We start from the raw sequence: 24,292 nt of genomic DNA on the forward strand, positions 1-24,292 counted from the left end.
GACACACCAGCAACAAGGTTTAGTTTGCTTAACCCTGGCATCAACAGGCAAAGCAAGACAAGATAAAGAAATACTCATGATTGATGACGCATGAAACGTAGAGTTCAGTGCTAGTCAAATGATTGTGGCAAAAAGCCAGCAAGATGTTATTCCAAATCAACAAAGGTAGCATTCACATTAATGTGAACAATGGGATAATGTGAACAATGGGATAATATCACAAAGCTCACCTGATGTAAAAAAATCATCAGGAAAACTTTCTACATTGTAGAGTAACATTAGACTGTAATGTGTGCACACTCACAGAATTATGATGACATCTATTATCAGAAGGAAAATTACATTTTTCCTGCCTTACTGAAACGAATAAAGGTTCCCTTTCAAGCTTTACCTTCTGCTAATATCACATTTTTTTTCAGATAACTATGTTTGTAATTCAATATAATGGAAATAAATAAATGGCTGAGTAGCTGCAAAGAAATTTCAGTAGTTAAAAGATTAAAAGGAAATAGAGTTAAACTGTTACAAGCAAAATAAACCAACCCTCATCCTGATATTAGTTTTGGTTATACTATTAGCCCAATTTTAACTGCCCTGTCCTTTGTTTATAAACCCAATGGGAATCAGATATGTGCCAGACTCATCAATTCCACATTGTACATATGCTTCAACATCATTTTTTCAGGTGCAATTTGGTCCATGTATGAGGCCCTCATCCCAGATGGACAAGTGCCTCATTCAGATTTAAATCATTGCAGTCTGATAACATTAATTAGATCTCACACTACTTACACTTTTGTGACAAGATCAGTGTCATGAAAGGAGTAGGATCAGACACAGCCAGGAATTTGGAATCCTGAAATCACACAGAAAAGAGGGAGGCCATTCAAACCATTTTCACTCTACTGGCTTTTCAAAGAATTACAAATGTGTTCTATTCCTTTTCTCATTTCTTAAATCCCAGCATTTTTTTTTTCTATTTTTACTAAACAGAGGATTCCCTTTTGAAAGTTACCACTCAGGCAGAGCATTCCAGATCATCACAATTCACCATAACAAAATTTCTACTCATCTTCCTGCTATGGCTTCAGTCTTCTTAATACTTAACTAGAGGGAACCTCTACTCATCCAGTATTGGATATTGGATAAATTGTCAGATCATTTAGCAACTATACAGGACTCAGGAGAGGTGGTAAATTCGCTATTTTAGGTAGTGCTGCTGAAGGGCAGCAAATAGGTACGAATGCAAATGCCTGTGGGGCACCAGAAGTAATAGTCTGGAAGTAGGAACAGTTGTCATTTCAAGTGTTAGTCTGCATTATTAAAATAGATAAGCATGTTTCCAAGGAGGGATTTCCATCCAGTTGGAAAGGCATTAGGAGGTGCTGGTGTAGTGTACCACCTTCAAAGGCTACAAACAAGAAGAATAAGGAAGGATGATTTACCTTTGTTACAGTCCTAACATGATTTGTTACATAGAATGTCATTTGTAATTGAGAGCTGTTCCAGTGCTCTAGCAGGGGCTTGGTTGGATGCAAACAGGGAATTCTGGAAAAGGTGGAGGTGTAAATGAGAGGCGACACCACAACAAAATACTTTGGATAAGAAAGTGTTAAGTGTTACTTAGACCAGAATCTGTGCTCAAAGACAACAAGTGGGCGCAGCTTATGTGTACTGATAAAAGACATTATTTGCATACAAGACTAGCAGCTGATCTAAACAGGAATTCATGATTTGGAGGTGCAGGTGTTGGACTGGGCTGTACAAAGGTAAAAACCACACAACACTAGATTATAATCCAACAGGCTTATTTGGAAGTACTATCTTTTGGAGCACTGCTCCTCCATCAGCTCCAAAAGCTAGTGCTTCCAAATAAACCTGTTGGACAATAACCTGGTGTTGTGTGATTTTTAACTTTAAACAGAAACTGTTTTACATATTGTAAGATTGTGTATGGTAATTCTTGACATACTGTTTCTTTGAATTGAACGGTCTCACACCCACACAGTTTCTAGGTAAAATTTTGTCTACCTATTTCCTATAGAGCTGCAACTTTAAATGCAATGTTTTAAACCAACATTATCCAGTTTTTAAAGTCATGGGAGCAGATTTTCTTCTGTCTGTTCAATGATGCAATTTAGTAGTTGCAGAACATTTGTCTGCCCCAAGAGTTTATATTGATGGTAACCAATAATTAAGGATAGGAGTATTTGCTTGATTATGATGGATTCTCAGCAATATTATTCCATATCTTTCCATATTTGGAAAGAAATATGATTTGGTTTCTTCTGCAGATTAGCATGGCTGGTAGTATAGGTCAAATAAAATGTGGAATAAGAAGAGTTTAATTTCTGACTTGCCCAGTACATTTGAAACGATTATAATTTTTTTCTCCTTAACATCTCCTCCTTTGCCTCTGGACTATCCCTTCTGCTACCAATTTTTATCCTAGCATAAATCATGTATAAATGTGCTGTCCTTCATCGCTAAATACCTGCCCAATATACATCCATTATCGCATGCATGAAAAATTAACACAGTTACATCAAGTGACAAAAAACACAGTAAAAGAGCTCCTCAGCCAATTCCTCCCACACCTGATGCAGTCGTTGCAGAGGAAATTGCCCAATATGGTTCAGAGAGTAAACACAGCTTTTTTGTTTTACAATTTTGCTCTATGTTTATCTTTTCATTTTTGACAACTATGCACTACATACAAAGCCTCTGTGTTCAATCTCATGATTTCCCTTTCAGTGATACCATGACTGGAAGGTTTTGGTTTTCGCTCCAACTTTAATTGTAAGAACTACATCAATTACAATCATTGTCTTTCACATCTCAGTCAATCTACAGGGTCTACTAGTCCTGATTACTTACAGACCCTTTCAGGTGCAAGTATGTTTTCACAAGTTTCACAGAATTTATTAAGTTTATCAAAACAAGTACAAAATAATGATATTTAATGCAGGCAGTGATTTTCATTTGATCCACTTGGGATACCAACTTGTGGTTTCTGGGTAACACGACACATTTTGTTCTCTTCTAGTAATTGAAATAGCTCATTGGTCTTTTATCTTCTCCTGCTGAACACTCTCTGCTCATTCCTGAAGAAGGGCCTGTGCCCGAAACGTCGAATCTCCTGTTCCCTGGATGCTGCCTGACCTGCTGTGCTGTTCCAGCAATAAAGTTTCAACATTGGTCTTTAGTCTTCTTACTGTAACAGTTGGTTCCATGAGACAACTTAATTTTATACTTTGAGGGTGCTGGAGCTTTATCTTACTACGTGATTGGATTTGGATTACATCATTGTCCCTCATGATAATGTGACGACTCCATGGTTGACATGATTGAATTAGATTTACATTATGTCAATCATGCTAGCTCGACTAATCTGATACAACCTTTTCATTTTATAGTCTACAATCCAGCTTGCCTAGTCACCCTATTGTGTGTGTGTATGTATATATAGACAAAATTTTACAGATTAGCGTATGTCATCAAGGAACCCAAACAAAACTGGAGTCAGTGGAAATTGTGGGCAAAACTCTCTCTCCTAGTTAGAGTCACAAAGGCAAAAAGCAAGATGGTTGTGGTTTTTTTAAAGTAAGCCATCTCAGCAAAGAATAGGAAAGGTTTAGAGGAATATGGGCCAAGTAAAGATGGAACTAATTTAGTTTGGGAAAATTGGTCGGCATGGACGAATTGGACTGAATGGTCTGTTTCTATGTTGTTTGACTCTATAACATTTCTGCAGGAGATCTTCAAGGGAATGTGCTAGGCCCTTTCAACTTCAGCTGCTTCATCAATGACCTTCCTTCCATTAACATAAAACACTGAGATGTTCACTGATGATAGCACCATTCACAACACATGTACTGAAGCAATCTATGTCCAAATGCAGCAAGATCTCGACAACATATAGGTTTGAGCTGACAAGTGGCAAGAAACATTTGTGCCAGGCAATAACCATCTCCAACAATGAGACAATTGTCGAGGAGAGCCCCTGACATGCAACACCATTACTATCACTGAATTCCCCATTATCAGCATCCGGCGTGTTACTATTGATCTTAGCGAGTTTTGAGATTGATCAGAAACTTAACGAGACTAGCCATATAAAGACAGTGCCCACAAGAACAGGTCAGCAGCTAGAAACCCTGCCACACCTCCTGACTGCCCAAACCTATCTATCATCTACAAGACACATATCAGAAATGAAGAAATATTTCCCACATGTCTGGATGAGTGCAGCTCTAAAAACATGCAAAAAGTTTGACACCATCCAGGATAAAGCAACCCAATTGATTGTCACCACATCCACAAATATTCAATCTTTCCACCACCGGCGCTCAGTAGCAGCATTGTGTACCATGTATAAAATTCATCAAAGTTACTTAGACAGCAGCTTCTAAACCAACTATCACACTCTAGAAGGACAAGGGCAGCATATACATGGGAACACTACCACCTGCAAGTTCCCTTCTAAGCCATTCATCATCCTAACTTGGAAACCTCTTGCCATTCAGAGTTGCTGGATTAGAATCATGGAACTCCCTCCCTAGTGGGTCTACCTACACTTAATGGAGAAGGCAGCTCACCACCACCTTCTCAATGAAAGCAAGATTGGACATTAAATGCTGGAGAATCACCCACCTCCCATGAATAAATAAAGTTAGAATTGATTGATTGTTTGCTGAATTATTGTTTTGTGACATTGCATCACTTGGTACAGAAATAATACCCACCATTCAAATGAACTTATCCATTATGCTTTACAAGTTATGTTATATGCAGAATGGAATTCTAATAAACATACTTCAATTTATGACAATTCAGTTCTAATTGTACTATAGTTATAAAAAGAAAATCTGAACAACTAACAACTGCTTGTTCTATTAGACCCTTTAGGAAATGACTATACTGCTTTAAAATTCAAATTGATGTTTCTTAACAAGACAATGTAGTTGTGTTATATAGGTCTGTGTCCCTGACTTAACACTTGAACGAAATTATTTTCAATATCTCTGTTGCAGAGAACAGTTACTCTTTAGAATGAATGTTTGTAGAAAAATGTGCAGTAGAATTCATTTACTCAGAGTCAATTGAAAGTGAGGTCACTCATGACATTTCAGACATTCCTTGCAGTAAGACTTTAATAGCACGATCTGCCAATAGAACAACGAAACCGTACCACATTGGGATACAATAGAATTTAATGTCTGTTCACCACCCTCCTCCTCCCGTGGTAGGAACCTTCCTGCCTTCATACACTTAAATCTGGGTCCAGAAGGCTTGAGGATTGCCTTCTTTTCCAGAGGCCAGTTGAAACACAATTGCCCACTCAATGGCCTCACCCCACTGTCAGAAGTATTAAACCTACCACAGGTGGGTAAGTTATCACATTGGAGGGCCCTGGGAAACACAATCCCATCCAACTCTTTCTTACAATCCCTCCAAACCTCTAGTCAGTGACCCCTCCTGTTGACCCCATATTGCCTCGTCACCTGTGGCTTGGTCCCTTTGTTGATGTTGCATTATCAGCTACAGCACAGCTCAGTTTTTCTCCCTACCTGTTGTCCTTTGTTCAGCGAAGTTGTGAATCCTCTGCCATGGCCAAACTAAAGGAAATGGTAAAGCCATTGCAGATTTAGTGTGGATATTAATTGCTGACCTTGCAATGCTTACTCATGAATGCAAACAATTCTCTGCTTCCTTAAGATTTATATTAGATTAGATTAGATTACTTACAGTGTGGAAACAGGCCCTTTGGCCCAACAAGTCCACACCGACCCGCCGAAACGCAACCCACCTAGACCCATTCCCCTACATTTACCCCTGCACCTAACACTACTGGCAATTTAGCATGGCCAATTCACCTAACCCACACATTTTTGGACTGTGGGAGGAAACCGGAGCACCCAGAGGAAACCCACGCAGACACAGGGAGAATGTGCAAACTCCACACAGTCGCCTGAGGCAGGAACTGAACCCAGGTCTCTGGCGCTGTGAGGCAGCAGTGCTAACCACTGTGCCACCGTGCCGTCCACTACATTCTAATACTACATGTAAAAACTGTATTGTGATAAAGCTTTAATATCTACTTTGCCATTTATACAGATAAAACAATTTACTGAAATCGAAACACAGGATATGCCTTCCTCATATTGTGTCAAATTGTTTTAGCTAATGCCGCTACAAAATTCTGGAGCATTTCACAACCGAGAGGCATAAATGCAAGTTGTTGTTGTGTTTTGTGGCTATATTTTGTAATGACTGTGAGTGATGCATAGCATGCTTCTGAAAAGAATCAGAGCATTTTTGCAAAAGAAAACAAAAGTTGTCTAATATTTTCAGATAATGATTTTATCAGTGTTGGTTACAATATTGAAATAAAGGATATTAGAGCTGTAGCATATTGATAGCAAAGGATAATAAATATTTATTTAAGTTCTTGCTTTACACACGTTTTAAAAATGTTTTAAGTGAATGCAATTTTGTAAGAGGAGAGTGTTTTATAATACTGACATTTAGTAGAAACGAGGTAGAATTGGGTCAACATAAGTGATAGAGAGTTTTTTTCTGGCAAGGTAAAAGATGGGAAAAAAGTATTGACTGATTCCTCTGTTTACAGACCCCAGGCAGGCCCAGTCATCACCACCATGGTCATATGATCAGTCATACCCACCCTATCTGAGTCAGATGACTTCACCTTCCATACATTCCACAACCCCTCTCTCCTCTGCCCGTGCCACAGGGCTTCCTGCAATCACTGCTGACGTGCCAAGACGACTTTCAGGTAGACAATCTCAGGAGTAACTTCCTGTGTATTTAAACTTTTGAATATGGTTGGGAGGTCTGGTGTGGGGGCGGGGGTGGGGGAGTTGGGATGTGGTGGGGTGGCTGGGTGGGAATTTAAGTCATTAATTTAGTTTCTGAAAATGTACAGAAGGAAGTCATAAGTACTTTCTCTTGAAATACTACTTCCTTATCTTAAAATCCAGATAGCTTGTTTTCTTTCCTTACTGTTGCAAAGTGTTTGGTCAAAGGTTTTAGGTATTTTTCATAGTCATGGTATTCATTTGATAACTTATCTTTGTACCTGTAAATAAATGTAAAGATGTTTTCAGTTTCCTTACATCTAATTATATTCTGTGCAGTGTAGGCAAAAATCCTCAATGGACTTTACCTGTTTCTTATTGGATTTGGATAGACATTTCCAATTTGACGTATGAAAGATTAAGTCTATGATTAATAAGAGGTTTCATAAAAATATTTTGAAACTACTTTTAATGTCAACAAAGCGTTTTCTGAAGTTGGTGATGAATTTCTGTAGGGATTCTCTCACTGACCATTCTGCAGCACGTTGAAGACCTGTGGAAATAATGGAAAAATGGAATAAACAGTCAGCACCCAAGATATGTATAAAAAGTAACCAGTATCTCAAACCATTGAATATAGTTAGAACATTCTGATAATGTTCTAATAAGCAGTTTTCCTTTCCGTCTACATGATAAACATGTTTCTTGCTTCATCTATGTTGTATTGCTCATCCAATATTTTATTTCCAGACTCATTTATTCCAGCGTTTTTGCAAACTCCCATCTCCTGCACTCCATAAATAGGAGTTCATCCAATGCACTGCTGCCCATATCCCAATCCACAGCAAGTCTGGTTCACCTATCACTCCACTACTCACTAACCTACATTAACTCCTACCACATCAGAACATTGGTTTTAAAATTCTCATCCTTGTGTCAAAATCATTTTGTGGTCTTGCCTTTCTGAAACTCCTCCAGGCCTACAACCCCAATCAACTCTGTTCTCCTCCAACGACCGTCCATTGTAGTCATAGGTTCTGAAATGTTTTCCTTTATACTCTCTTATCTCTCCATTTTTTTCCTCCTTTAAGCACCTGCTTAAAAGTTAACTTCTGTGAACAAAGTTTATTTCTGCTTCTTCTGGTTTTTGCCAGCATCATAGATTAATATTTGTTTCTGCCAACATTTACATTGGTAAGTGTTAGATAAACCAGCCATAGAGGTGATAATCCAAATAATGAAAATAATCTAAAGATGACTTTTTTTAAAATCCTGTACTTAACTACTTGTTGTTGTTATGGTTGATTAATCTTCCAAAAAGCAACTTGCAACATGCTCCTATGTCAAAAGTCCTATACAATATGGCATTTGATTGGATAACAGGGTGTGAATTCTATACTTACGTCCCACAAATTAAGCCAGGAGTACCTCCAGAAACTGACTATCCACTATAGAAGAGACAAAGATCTCTGTGTTGGATGAGCCCCATTCCAACATGGTAAACCAAAACCAGATATTACTCAATGTGCAGACGCTTCACCAGGTCCCAGTTGACCTGGGGTGCAGAATCTACCACTTCCACAGGGCTATTCCAGAAACCATGCCTTACAGGTGGGAAGTAGCAAAAGTTTAGTTCTGGCTGTGGTAGCAACTATTCAGGTAAACTCTTCCTGAACTTACACTTTACCATTCTCCCTCAGAATAGATCAACAATTTAAGGACTTTTCTTTTTTGCCTTTAGTTGAATAAAACATAACTTCTGTTTATAAAATGTATCTTTCTTTGAAAATCTATTAGTATGCCCAACTTGATTCTTAAATCTGTATTTAAACATTCGTTAAAGGGGGACAAGAATTTGAATTTTTTTATCTTGCACTCACCAGAACTAGAAAGCAAGAAACAAACTTGAATAAAAAGGTACCATCTTATGTAGTCTGATTGCTTGGGCTATTGTTGGCATGCAGATGTTGCAAAAACAGTTACCTGTCAATCTTAATTCTCAGATCAGGTAAGTTGATAGTGATTGGTCAAGGTGTTGCCATGGAGATCAAGCAGCAATTGGCTGTCTCCATGACACAATTTTATGAAAAATTTCAATGTATGCACACATTAGTCTATACAAAATAGGGACCTGCATCTTTTTAAAAAATTAATGCATGCGATGAGAGCATCATCGGCTAAGCCAGCAAATATTGCCCATCTCAGAGTCAACCACATTGCTGTAGATTTGGAGTCATGTGTAGTCCATGACTAGATAAGGATGGCAATTTCCTTCCCTAAAGGACATTAGTGAACCAGATGGGTCTTTTCTGACAATCATTTCATGGCTATCATCAGACTCTTAATTCCAGATATTTGTTGAATTCAAGTTCTACCATCTGCTATGGCAAGATTCAAACCTGGATCTCCATTACTGGGATCTTTATATTAACAGTCTAGCAATTGTACCACCAGATCATCTCCTCCCCATGGTATATGTGGCTTCTAGCATGCATAAATGCATCACATTGTGAGCATAACAAATGACTTTAAACTGGTTTCCAATGTAACTGTTAGCACAATCTGGATGATTTAATAAATCATTTCCAATAGCAGAATGGCATCAAATAGTGGGTATGATTTTCTAAGGCTGGTTGAGTACAATAAGCATACTGCCAGCTCTGAATGGTCGAAGGGACGTGTTGTTTGATATAGTCCACCAGTTATTGGGATATATGGCCTACATTCATGGTATCACTTCAGCACTGAAAATCATGTATTACATTGCTCCTTCATTTGGTCGGCAAAATGCCTTTTTGGCTTGACAGCAGCATCCTGTTAGTGAAGAAAACTGTGGAGTTAATGCATAGCAGCAGCAAGAGACAGCTAGCTCCTCCTATTGTTCAAATGTTTGAGGCATCTTTCCTTTCCAGGTAAATGGGGCACTGCTCAGGGTCAAAAATGATACATGCAGGAACTTTCTTGATTTTGCAATTGTAATGATTTGATCAGGGTATCTGTTATAATGCAGGATAGTTTTCATGTGGCCTTTCTCAGAATTAAACTTACAAAGTGAACAGATGGCTTGGTCCCTGTTCACAAGTTTGTCAATAAAATTGATCTTGGAGCACGTGATTGCAGTATATATTAACTAATAAATATTGACTTCCAATAGATAATAGTTAAGAACTCTGGCAACTAATGAGGGGTGCTCATTTGATTGTTCCATTTCAATGGTAAATTTGAGTGCTAAGTTGGAATGTATTACGCTATGTAACAAAATATTTTGATGTAACTGTGGATTCAAATATCACAAATATTCCGTCCATGTACCAGAAATATACAATGGGTAGGAGTTTGTGGTCTGTCCATTGAAGATGCATTTCTCATGGTAACCAGCATAAACATTAGCAAGAATTGAATGTTGACATACATGGTGTCATGAAACTAAACTCAACTGCATGGGTTGCTAAATTCATGAGTTCTATGCACACTGATTCACTCACAAGGTGGCAAGTCGAGATTGCCATGATATGGTGACACAATGCAAATCTCAAAAGCTTCTTTGAACAGTTTGTTGGTAAAAAAAGCTAGCAATTTTGAAAGTGCGCATGGACTGTTACTCAAAATATGCAGGTCATGTATGGTCTTAGCAAATGTGAAACATTCCTTCACAATGTATGTAAATTCAGTGCACAGTAAACTCATTTAGAACTGATTACACCAGTTCACACAACAGTTTCGTTAATTCATTGTTGTGCAGAACTAGACATTGCAGTACTTCTGTGTGGCTTGGACAGTCCATACAAGCATGAGCCATGAGGAAGAATCCAATCACACATGTCCAAGTCCAACAAGTGACTCTCCAGGTTGTTTTGCAGTGCAGCTGTTCTGTTGTGTGTAGTAGTAGGTCCTTTGGTTATAACCTTGGAACCATCATTTTACACGAGTAATCACAATCCAGTTGCGACGGGTTCTTGTTGAGTCTCCATGCTGATAATGGTCCAACCAATCAGCAACCTTTCCTCATGCTGTGTGAAATGGTTATAAAATTTGTTCGGTGTGCTTCTTGAGCGCAAGATGAAACATTTTAATTTTTTGTCTCCAATTAACGATGTTTAAATTCAGTACTTCCAAGTAATTAAACAGTATTTATATTAAAAATTGAATTAGTGGTACAATCACAAGGAAGGGTGAGTAACAGGGTGTCCTATTGATAAGTGTTATGGACCAGGCCAGACCCCCTCAAAACATTTCAAGAAGGTAGCCCAGACTCTAACTTTTCTAGTTGTTTTAAGCAGATGTACAGTGGATATTTCAGGAATGATGCAGCTCGTCAAACCACTCCAGTTTTAAAAACAGAATTTATTTACACACTACTGAATGAAACACAAACAAAAGAGAACAGAATACAGAATAACTTAACCTATCTGAAAACCCAACTGACTCTATCGCAACTTAATGGTGCTGTTCCAATTTCCTGCAACATCCCAATAACATACCCCTTGGCAAAAAGGTAAGTTCAAACACAAGTACTTACAGGAGAGAGAGAGAGAAATGGCAGAGAGGATTAGCTCGGGATTGTTTGCTGAATGGAACTTCTTTTCACACCAGCAGCTGTTTCTCTGGGTCCCCATTAAAAACTGAACCAAACTAGAAAGATTCCTGCACTGGGAGAACTGGCCATTCCCTTTCATTGTACAAGTATTTTAAAACAAATCTCAAAGCCGTTTCTCCTGATTGTTGCCTTCGGCAATATTTATTAGCCATAACTGAAGTGGCCTAATCCCAGACAAATCAGAACCTCTGTCTTTTGCAACCACTTTTGGAAAAAACCAAGTACAACATAACCTTGTTCAAGAAGCAGCTTCATCACATAAGTATACATCACGATGCTCTCCTTCACTACATAGTCAAATAGTGTAGAACGTAAAAGGTGGTGACAGAGGTATAAGATGTTGCAATAATCAGGCGAGTAGGCACTGGTGAGATAACTGCCCCCTTCTTGCTATCTCACCAATCAACTGCTCGGCAAAAGGTTCAGTAGGGAATTTTCTCAACCTGCCACCAATTAAGGTCATTCACTGGTTATTTGATGACCACTTAAGGGGCTTAACTTGCTACCTCTCTGATTTTCTGCCTTCCTCGCAGGCAAGAAATTTATTTGGTTTCCTGACAAGGTAAACTATGTAACTTGCGTCCTATTTTGGGAAAGTGGGAGAATTGGATGAGGGGACAAGAGTGAAGCCTCTGAAAGCCACCCCTGCCCTTGTCTCTGATCCCAATCACTGTATCCTCTCCTTACTTCACCAGGTGAAGCAGGAAAGAAAAGCTGTACCTTCTCATCATTGACACTTCTGAGGAGTAGGCCTCAAAAAAACAGTCTTTTGGATCCGGAAGCTGCTGTGTTGACTTACAATTTCTAAGGAGTAGGAATGCTTCTGTCGAGGTCTGTGATAGGCTAGCATACACATTGAAGAATGCCCATCATATAACTGCAGGCAAGGATGCCCGAAGCATGGTACATTGGCGAGACCAAACAGACATTACAACAATGGATGAATGGACACCATGCAACAATCACCACGCTGGAGTGTTCCCTCCCAATCAGGGACCACTTCAGCAGTCAGGGACATTCAGCCTCGGACCATCGGGTAACCATCCTCTAAGGCGGAGTTCTGGACAGGCAACAACGCAAATTGGCCGAGCAGAGGCTGATAGCCAAGTTTGGTACCCATGAAGATGGCCTCGACTGGGACCTTAGGTTCATGTCAAACAACAAGTGACCCCACTGCACTATACACCCTCTCTCACATACACACTCACGCACTCATGCAGACCCTCTCTCATACACAAGCTCTCTCTCTCATATGCACAACATAACACCTCCCACACTCTCACCTCTCACAGGGTTATGCTCCATCAGACTTACATACACACTTTACCAAGCTCGCACATACGCAAATAGACACTCTTTCAATGTACACTCACACTCGCAGTCACACACTAATCCTGTCTCTCTCTCCTGCATGTGCACACACATATAAGTTTACGGGGTGAATTTGTATTTGCAGAATTATATTTGCAGATACATTTGCTTTTGCTCAAAAATTGCAGAACCTCCAAGCAGTTGATGCAGGCAGTGAATCCATATAATATTTGTAAGTCCCACTTTGGAAATAGAACCAGTCTGACTCAAGATTGGTCTGACTCACCCCATTAATGCATTCTCTGAACTGAGATGTCACCTTTGGTTATAAAAGCTTAAATGGTCTTGAGAATGTTACTTAAAAGAAGTTCCGCGATTTACATATTAAAGAACCGAAACCAGCAAATCCATTATAAAAGGTGAGAGACTTAACAATCTAGGTTTGTTCATATATCATTTTATTCTTTTGCAAGAAATTCTGTGTCTTAGGGTTCTGCTTCACAGCCACCTGATGAAGAAGCAGTGTTCCGAAAGCTAGTGCTTCCAAATAAACCTGTTGGACTATAACCTGGTGTTATGTGATTTTTAACTTTGTCCGCCCGAGTCCAACACCGGCTCCTCCAAGTGATCTAACAGCTGATTGTCATGTGATTAGTCGAGTTTTCATGGTGGTGAGGCTAGTGAGGTAGTTGACACCTAACATGCTTGCCCCCACACTTTATTTTAAAAGAGAAAATTGTAACCAAAACTTAGTAATACATGGAGAACATCCAGTACAATGAAGCATTAAAGTTTATGCCAATAGCGATGGAGCTGTATCCCAGCAGGAGTTACAACATTCAGGACAGGAAGGAAAAACGTGAATTGGAGGAGAAAAAAGATGTACATCAAACATGCCCTGTCCTTTGGCGTAACAGTGGCAATTAAAAATCTGATTTTTTAATAATAGGAACATTCTGTTTAAAAGTCAAAGAAAGGTGCCAACAGAATTCAATCAACTTCCCTCAGCTTCCATTTCCCTTTGGCATTATAGAGTTAGGTGTTGTCATGATTTATTTGGATGTACAATATTTATAGTACAAGCTACTCTCATTCTCGCAGAGACAGCAAGCCGTGCACAAGCTCCTTCAATCAAGCAGAATCAATCATACAGTATATGTGACCTTCCACACATTGAATTTGACTTACTTTTACTCCAACATTTTGCAGCTACTTGTTGATAAGTTACCCATGCCAGTTTGATCTATTGATTGGTTTGTATTTCACTAAAATAAATTAGTCAAAGAGTGTGGTGCTGGAAAAACACAGCCAGTCAGGCAGCATTCATGGAACAGGAGAGTCAACATTTTGAGCATAAGCCCTTCATCAGGAATGAGCCTTGTGGTCCAACAGGGCTGAGAGATAAATGGGAGGGGGCTGGGTCTGGGGGGGGAAGGTAGCTGGGAATGCGATAGGTGAAGGTGATAGATTGGAGAGGAGGGTGGAGTGGATAGGTGGGAAAGAAGATGGACGGAGGAGAAAGTGAGGTCTGCAGATGCTGGAGATCAGAGCTGAAAATGTGTTGCTGGAAAAGCGCAGAAGGTCAGGCAGCATCCAGGGAACAGGAGAATCGATGTTTCGGGCATAAGCCCTTCTTCAGGTGGGGAAGAAGATGGACGGGTCAGACAATTCAAGAGGGCAATGCTGAGTTGCAAGAGTGCATCTGGGATAAGGTGAGGAGAGGGGAAATGAGGAAACTGGTGAAATCCACATTGATCCCATGTAGTTGGAGGGTCCCAAGGTGAAAGATGAGGCAAGCTTCCTCCAGGCGTTGGGTGGTTAGGGTTTGGTTCCACCTTGGGACCCTCCAAACAGGATCAATGTAGGTTTCACCAGTTTCTTCATTCCCCTTCCCTCCTTCCTTCCTTATCCAAGAACCAACCTTCTAACTCAGCACCACCCTGTTGACCTGTCCACCTCCCTTCCCACCTATCCAATCCATCCTCCTCTCTGACCTATCACCTTCACCTCCACCTCCATGTACTATCGCATTCCCAGCTACCTTCCCTCCAGCCCACCCCCCCTCCCATTTATCTCTCAGTCCCCTTGGGCCACAAGTCTTATTCCTGATGAAGGGCTTATGCTTGAAACGTCGACTCTCCTGCTCCTTGGATGCTGCCAGACCGGCTGTGCTCTTCCAGCACCACAATCTTCGATTCTGATCTCCAGCATCTGCAGTCCTCACTTTCTCCTACTAAAATAAATTAGCCAATGGAATCACCTTTGCTGAAACAGAACATTAGTTTCAAACTATTAAAAACATCCAACGGATTTTTATCCTTTTTTTAAAACAAACCTATTTTACACTGCTATGAAATAGGAAGTAAACATTCCTTCAAATAGAGTGTACTTTTCTTTGGGGCAAAACAACAATCTTTACTTTTATGAACAGTTTAATTACTAGTCCCTTGTGAGCAATTAGGACTTTGCACCATGTTCAGCAGCATCAAAGAATCAGAATTTTCAGTGCATTAAAAGAATTCCCTTTTGAAATAAATTTAAGTTTACAGTATTAGATGAAAACATTTTGGCATCTTTTATATTGAAATAAAAGCAGATGAGAAAGAACTACCCTAAAACAGCTGTTGCATTTGATCTGTACGTTATATTTAGAACATATTTAAGTTGTTTGGTTCAGTGATATTTTTAAAGTATATGAAAAACTTTACAAGTAGCACATTGTTAAGCAATTGCTGTTTTGAATCTCCAATAAACCTCCTATTGACTGGCTCAAATCTCTTCCAGGTTCTGTACAGAATAAAACAGTTCCATATGAATAACGGTGGCAGCAATAGGCACTTCAGGTTCTCTCTAAAGTCACAAGTAACAACTTGATATAATTTCACTTCAGATTAATTTAAAATCCATGACTGGGTAAACAGAGGCTCACTCACCAATACTACAGAAACCCCTTTCTTGTTCTGTGCCATATGTTAATAGGAAGTGGGGCTTGAGTTGTGGTAATGTAACCACAGCAATTCCTCATATACAGATAATTCAGTCCAGACTAACCATGGCCTAAGGCAATGTAGAGAGAATAATACAAGAATGAAATAAATACAAATAGAATAACTTTGTGACACAAGAAAACTATGCTTTCTCCCTGTCTGTTACATAACGGATTGTGAGCAATAATCAAATCAAAGGCTTTGGCTGCTATTATAAACCAAGATCAATGTTTCAAAAGTTTATAATTATTTTCTGAATCTCATAGATGTCAATAGCACTGAGATTTGGATTTTACATTTGGGATTGGGACCACAACATTTGGATCAATTCTAGGTTCCCACGTTGAATAGTGTGATCAGGTCTCGAGATAGGGAGTTACAACAGGGCCCATTAACTAGGGCCTGAGGCTCCAATGATCCTGCTGTACTGAGGAAAGAGGATCAGAGACCCAGTTCAGGAGGAGCATGTGAACCTGTGATTTTTGGCCCTGTGTCTGTGCAATCTTTGGAGAGCTGGTTAATTAATGATCAGAGGATATATTCAGCAGCTAGTGTCCTGAGATCAGAGAGTCAATAGGAGGCCCTCCAATGTTGATAGATTGTCAGCCCCAACTCACAATAGACATCAAGAGAAAAATTTTGATTACTTAAAAGGTATAGGTGCCATGCTGTGATTATGGAGCACTAAATGGCCAGAATTGTGGCCTGACAGCCATGCTAGATATTTGATTTGATTTGATTTACAGATTTGATTTTATTTATCAGATGTGATTTATTTATGGTCACATGTACTGAATTACAAAGTATAACAAAAAATGTCGTATACTGTTGCCACTCTTCAGAGTCATCTTAAATCACAGAAAAAAAAACTCAAAACAGAATATAAAGGCAAAAAGTAAAGAAAAAAGTGTTCAATTTTACAGTCCTTCTTGTTATGTGCTCCACCATTGGCCCGGTGGCCAAGCAGGAGACCCCTTACTGTGCTGCCACTGCCAGAATGAACATCGCCACTCTTTGGCGCCATCTCACCTCCACCAACACCCTTGCCACTAAGAGACCTCAATGAGCCTTGCCAATGAAGAGGCCACTGATGCCACCAGATACCATATTGGCCCAATCTCGAATCAGCTGCCACCATGAATCCACTTCAGGCATACCTCACCAGAGCAGCCGCTGCTGATGCCACTAGGTCGCATACTGGGCCCAAACCCGCCACCATCAACATCTCCATGAATGCATTGAGTCTGAACACATACACTGCCAGGAACCCAAAATCGTCTCTGCCACAGCAGCCATGAGTCAGTACAGAAGCCACTGGGAATACAAACCGTCTGCTGCCGCTGCAAGTTCATGCTGGTGCCACTCACTGCTGCCAATGCCGTCACTGTGACCAAGCTCTTCAACAAGAGGTAAGTAAAATAAAAGAGAAAGTAAAGAAAAACAATGAGAAAAGAGAGGAAAAAAGGAAAAGTAATTAAAAGAAAAATGGACGGAGCAGACAAGCCTGGGCCCAGAAGCCTTACTTCACCGCCATGGATATGGGTAAGAGTCCTGCACAGCATGAAACACTGCCCACTCCCCACTTACATGGATACTGCTTTCTCTTGTTCCATTTTGGCTGCAATGTGGGATCCATCTGCCAAGTGAAAAATTCTAATCAATGGACAAGAGGCAACTTAAAAGCCCCCTTAATTACCTTCAAGGCTACCTTGCCACTTGCAGGTAGGCAACTGTTCTGGTCACAATCTATCCTTCTTGTAAATGAGTGAAAGCTAGGATGGTGCTGACATGCAGGGCAGCAACCTGCAATTCCAGCCTTGCCTTTATTCCTGAAACCATTGGCATGCAAAAATCCCACCCAATGTATTTGTTTGGTGGATTTTATTACAGCACCAACTGCAGTCCTTGCGTTGTTTTTGTGTGATAATTTCACAGTCAAGTAAATATCACAACATCACTGCAGGTTCATTGATAAGTAATCTACAGTTAATTGTGGATAATTCCACACATCATTTTATGAGGCATTCATTGTTTTGGTTTTTAATGCACCAACAGCTGATTTGCTTGGAGACAGGTTAAATTCTTTCATAATCTCTGTAGAACCTGTATTTAAAAGTTTAACCTCTGGTAATAATGTGGCAGACACAATTTATTGTTCCATTCCAGTTTCTGATGTGAAAAGCATCCTTCATCCTGAAGAACTGTGAAAAGGAAGTGTCTGATGTGCCAGTGAAATGGGAAGTTTTATTTTGTTTTACCCAGCCAGTAGCATAACCAGGATATATAAGAGAGAGTGCTAGTTTTCTTTTCAGTAATGCAGCAATGCCATTCACTTATTTGAGAGTCCTCTCATAGGCAGCAGCTGTTGCACACTGCTATGTCCTCCAAAATGGTGATCAAAGTGGTCTTGTTTATTTATGAAAGGAGGCACTGAAACAATGATTGAGTGCCACTCTGGGTCAGTGTACAAGGCAGTGATTTAGTTGTACTTTTTTCCCCTGGATTGGCACAACTTGTACCAAACTGTGGCTGGGTTTGCATCATTGATAGTGTATAGCGAAAAATACAAAGTGTGCTAATGTTGCCATCAAATTACATCAAGGGTTTGCCCCAATCCACGCTGTGACTTTGGTGGGACATTGCCAGAAGTGCCCATTTATGGTGTTATACTTGTAGCTCTACTTACATTTGCTAAAGTAACAGCAGACGATCAGGTGAGCCCCTGGGGAAATTCAGGGCCATTATCTTGAGGCACAAAGTGTGAAAATGTACTGCCAAGTACAAATAAAACCACTGCCAAAGCAGTCATAGTGTACACAGCTGCATAACTAAATATTGGGGAAGGGCCTGCCCTTATTGTTTGTTCACATCTGTTACTTACATTTCACCTTTGCTAAGTTATTGCCAAAAAAGCAAAAGGAAAATAAGAATAAAGCCTTTCTTGTGGTGAGTGTGGTTGGACTAGAATGTGGTAAAGGTAAGTTCAATTGAGGCATTCCAAAGGGAGTTCATTGAAAAGGAACAATGCGAGTGTTATGGGAAGAAAGCAGGACAATGCTTAAAATGAAATGCTCCATCAGAGAGCAGGTAAAAACACAAAAAAGCCAAATGGCATCCTTATGCACTATAATGATTCTGCAATTCTAACCTAAAAAGGTAGATTTTTAGTTTTACAGGAATTCTCAACAGACCAACCACAACACTGCTTCACCAAATTCAAACCTTATGTTGAAAATTTGCTGGTAATGATTCAACCTGGAAGGCTCCTGAATATATAAAGAGCTTTGGTACAGGAAAATGAAGGGAAGTTACAGTAAAAATGCTAAATCTGAACAAGTTCATAGAATCAAAGAATTTTACTGTACAGAAGGCCATATGACCCAGTGTTTCTATAACAGCTCCCGAAACAGCTTCCCAGCTAGTCCTATCTCCATAGTCTTCTGAATTCACCACTTTCAAATATACATCCAGCTCTCTTTTGAAACCTCCTATGGAATCCACCGCTACCATTCTCCCAGGTAGCATATTCCAAATTGTAACAACTCTCCGCGGAAGAAATTTCTCCACATCTCACTCCTAGTTCTCTTGACAGTTTTGAAATTGTGACCCCTGGTAACTGATATACCAACTGGTGGAAACTGTATATCCTCTTTTACCAGTCAAAATTGTTTTTATTCTTAACACCTCAATTAGATCATCTCTTAATCTTCTCTGCTCCAAGGAGAATAAGCCCAATTTCTCTAATCTTTCCTCATATCTAAAATCTGTCATTCCTGGCATCATTCTCATAAATCTCCTTTGAACTCTCTCCAGGGCTTTAACATCATTTCTTAAATAAAATGCCCAGAACTAGAGACAATACTCCAAACCTGGTCTGACCAATGATCACTTAAGATGTAGCATCACTTCTTTGCTTTTGTACTCCACGCCTCTATTTATAAAGCTAAAGATCCAATAAGCCTTCTTAACAACTGTTACAACTTACCTGACCACTTTCAGAGAATCATGCACATGAATCCCAAGGTCCCGCTGCTCCTTTACTGCCCTCAACGTTGTACCATTGAGCCTGTCCTGTTTCCCAATGTTACTTCCACCAGAATGCATTGCCTCATATTTCTCTACATTGAAATTCATCTGCCCAGATGTCTGCCCATTTGGCCAATTTGCTAATGTCCCTCTGAAATAGCTCAGCAGCATCCTCACAATTCATTATTCTCCCTATCTTGGTATCATGTGCAAATTTAGAGATTTTGCTCTCAACACCCATCTCCTAATCATGTATATAAATCAGAAAGAGCAAGGGTCCCAACACTGATTCCTGGGAAATGCCACTTTGAACTCATCTCCAATCTGAGAAATGCTCATCTCTACCTACCTGCTGTTTCCTATCTTTTAGCCAACTTCTAATCCATGCTACCAAGGATCCACCAATCAATCCCAAACATTTCTAATTTGCCAACCAACCTGGCACAGTATCAAATGCTTTCTGAACGTCCTAATATGCAGCATTCACAGCATTACTGTCATTCACTATGTGTGTCACCTTGTCAAAGAACTTAATTAAGGTTATTTGAAATTGTTTATGTATTGTTGCAGTGACTTAGAGAAAACGTATATCTTTAGCTCAAGTTAATCAGTGAATGTTCATTCACATTGACTGTTGGGGCTGCCAAATGTCTAATGGGTGATCTGCAAAGTTGGTTGTCCAGTGGAGCAAATTTGTTCAATGAAATTAATTATATTTTTCTCTTTTTCTCTTGAGGTTAATTATAAAGCACATATAAACGCATTTACAAAAATGTTTGTAATGGATTTGTTTAAAAACTGGAAGCTTTGATTTACTTATTTAAATGGTTTTTATTCAAACAGATTTTTTTTTTGTAGATTAGCCAAACATTCTTTTGTATTTCTGTCATGTTATGGATAATTGCTCTGCTCCCAATCAGTTGTCAATGTCTCCCTTGATTGCCCGCTGGAAGGACTGAAGTACAGACTGAGCAGGAAGATATTGGGCTGAATCTTATATTTTTGTTTGCTAAACCCAAATTGCATTGAGTTTTTGGAAGGTTATTCTCCATATGGTCAAGGGAGTTGTTTCCTTACCTATTATCTTACTATATTAATGAAGCGCATCTCATCAACCATCCCTATTATATCTCTTACATCCAATTTCCACCACATCTTACTACATGCTGTTCCCAAAACTTGACACTCAATAGATATCCACATCCCTAGCATCCATATATCCTTCTTTGAAGGGCTTATGTACACAGGGCCAAGCATTGGTAATCTGGTGGTGTCTCTCACTAGCAACATCATGACAGAGGAACCACAAAGCCATGTTGTTCTCGGCACATAGCCAACATGGCTGTCATTTCCTCACACGTATAACCACATTCTCTCATCCTACTCACTGTTTAACTGCCATGCAACATACTTCACCTGTCTGTAGCTATACGAGGTTTAACCACCCTATATAAGTCACCATTACTCTGCTCCTAAGGTCCACTGGATATCCTCAATTTATCACTGTCTCGTAGGGAAGTATCACATACAGGAAGGCAATCAATCAGTCAGTTGTTGGTGGCATATGCCGCAAATGGGGGCTGAGCATACCTCACCACATTGTAAGACAGGCTGCACCTTGATAATTGGGAACATGCCTGCATTATCCATCCAGATTCAGGTTCAACCTGTGCAGAACTTGGTGAAGGAACCATGCCAGCTGAGTGGCCAACCAACGTCACTAAGAAGGAAGTACTTGTAGCCCTGCGGCACCTTTCCTCACACCCCCCACCACCACCATGTAGAGACCCACCACATTGAGCTTTGCCCACTGCTGTTTTCCCAGTCCACCGAATTCCAACATTGTACCTTGATGCTTCTTTAAGCTGATCCTGTCGAGGCCAGTTATGCTCCAAGTCCCCTCTTGTTACCATCCAATGTAGTTCTCCGTAACCATCAACTGCACCCACCCCACTCCACATCTCTGGCTGCCATCATCAATCAACCCCATGTCATGACTGATGAGAGCCCTGATCGCTGTGTTGGCAGCTCCCAAACTGATGATTTAGGCTTCCCCTGATTGCATATACTAACACTACAGGACTGACTGCCTGCCACACACATACATACATATACATACACATGCACGCACATACTGGACTGTACTGGGGGAGATCACAAGTGGTTAACTAACTGTGTTGAAGCCCCTGGACTGAGGACTAGACCCCATCAGTTTCCAACCTAGCCATTTGGTTTCATAAATATGCAGCATGTTTATCACACATACAGATGGGCATGCTGTAGGTGTTGGATTAACACCTTAATTTGCCATTTACTAAAATGTTTACCCTTCCACTAGACAAATCCCTACTGGCAAGCAGCCTGTGTGTCTGGGCTAAACAGCACCTCAAAATGGCAGTGGTGAAAGTCTTTGGTGACATGGCATGCAAGACAATGCAAAGCATGGATGGTGTGAGCATGTAGGTAGGCGCAAATTGTGCAAGTGCTAAGAAAGCATTCATGCTCCAATGCTTAGTACTATCATAAAGCCCACAATGGCAAATAGTTACTTTTATGAATGCATGCTGCCTTTGGGAAGCCAAAATGTATATCCACAACCAGGGCCTTTTAAACTTAATCTCTACTGCTCTGCTGATCATTGTTTTTTTTGGATCAGAAGTTCAGTCATAGGACTGATCCTGTCTTAAGGGGGAAAGACTGGTAGCTATAGGATTTCAGATTTTAGCCATGGCTGAGAAATCAGAAGTCTTCAATAAGTAGGCAAAAGGGCAGAAACAATCTGAACATTTTTCAGCCTGAACAATATAAGTATTATTGAACAGATATTTTTCCAAAAATCAGAAGCTTATACATCTAATGATTATAATAAATATTTAACCAATTGCTTCTTGAAAATTACCCCTTTCTTCAAATGGATAAATGATTTATAATAGCTTTAAAATGTGAGCTGGTATAACCAACTTTTGTGTATGTAGTGCCATCGCTCAACTTCCCCTCATGTACTGTAGAATTGATTGCTTTTGCTTGAAGAAAGCTAATAGGTATACTTCGTACTCAGAGGGAGTGCCTCCAACAAAAAGTACATAGCAATAAGGAAACTAAATCATCACATTTCTTTTCACATATAGTAACATTATTCTAACTGTGAGACTTAAAAAATAATTGTATTAATCTTTGGGACATCAACGTAAAATCAGTTAGTGTTTCTCAAGGAACTTGAAATCTTGCTGCAATTTTACATTGCCTTTTCTAGAAACAAATCTGAGACTTTTATAATATAATTAGCTATGTTGAAGCAGACAGGGGGTGTACTTCATTCCACCCTGTAATTGCTCTCCTCTACCATTAATATATTGGTTGCATAACTAACAGACCAGATGAATGGGCTTCTTCACGGCTTTCTACGTGAGTTCTAATTTACATATTGTCCAATAGAAGGGAGCAACAATGAGCTTCAGACAGGCTATCTTGGCTTCCTCATACTGCTTAGCAAGATAGAATATCAAACCTGAGTAACATCTAAAAACAAAGGAGAAGAATTCATAACAAGCTCAGAGAGCTTACTTGTTATTTACAAGGACTGCATCACCTGTTTTTAATCTATTAAACTTCACCTCCAATCACTCCAAAATATAAACACAAATAAGTTTGAATGCTTAGATGTAATGACCTACAAACATATGATTTTTGAATTCTGATAAGTTTTAATTCTACTACTGTAAGCTAAATTACACAATTTGATTGTATCCTAGAGATATTTCACTTCAGGTTTTGGCAAAATGAATAATTGATGGAAGCAATTTTAATGGACCAGTCATGTAATTAAGTCTTGAACTCTCCCACCTGTTTCAACATGAAAAATTACATTATATGCCTCAAGCAGACAATCTGACTGGGAGAAACACTATTGATTCTGAATAGGAATCTGAAGAGCATTGCTGCTATTTTTAGGAGGAAGGTCTTGTTTTAATGTCTTTCTGTTGTTGAACCAGAAGCAATTAGTGGTTTTTAATTTTTTAAAGCAGAGTATGGATTGAAAGGAAAAGAGGATTTGTCCTTTTTTATTTTGCTAATTTAAGGCATTGAACCACATCTAAAGGCTTTGGCTCATTAAAAATTTCATGGAAACAGTTCAATGAAAGCGTTTCCATATGACTTTCCGATTCATGCTATTCTCTCTGAAGGGGTCCCTACTCACGCACTCACTGTGCAATAGGTCCTGAGCAATGATATACTGGTCATGTGTCACAACTTGTGTGGGCTTCTTAAACACACAGCATTTTTACCTTTGGATTTTAAACAGTCTATTTGCAAATTACAGTAAAGGATTTTTACAATGGTTTCTGTGGTATCGCCAGTTTACCTGATTTATGTATAGGTCGTTCTGTTATAACGCTCTTTTTGTCAACGCAAATTCACTGTGATGCAATTGACGAATTGGGGACACTTTCTAAAGCGTGAACTTTTAAAACATTTGTTGGCTGTAACACGATTACAGTGCTGGCACCAAAAACACTGTTTCTAAAGTGCGATTTTCCCATAATGCGGGGTTG

At 39.6% G+C, this 24,292-nt stretch overlaps 1 protein-coding gene across 4 annotated transcripts in view; it reads left to right on the top strand.

Annotated features, from left to right (window-relative positions):
* The window catches only part of runx2a (RUNX family transcription factor 2a), a 153,401-nt gene that overhangs the window by 121,917 nt on the left and 7,192 nt on the right, over positions 1–24,292 (top strand). For 3 of the 4 annotated variants that reach the window (XM_043682629.1, XM_043682603.1, XM_043682614.1), the window contains exon 6: positions 6,632–6,796. The exons of the other annotated variant lie outside the window; for it this stretch is intronic. In XM_043682629.1, the coding sequence (XP_043538564.1) occupies positions 6,632–6,796 (165 nt within the window). The remainder of the gene's footprint in view (positions 1–6,631; positions 6,797–24,292) is intronic. 4 annotated transcript variants of the gene reach the window in all.

Source organism: Chiloscyllium plagiosum, chromosome 3 (genome assembly GCF_004010195.1).
Source record: "Chiloscyllium plagiosum isolate BGI_BamShark_2017 chromosome 3, ASM401019v2, whole genome shotgun sequence".
NCBI classification, from domain to species: Eukaryota; Metazoa; Chordata; class Chondrichthyes; order Orectolobiformes; family Hemiscylliidae; genus Chiloscyllium; species Chiloscyllium plagiosum.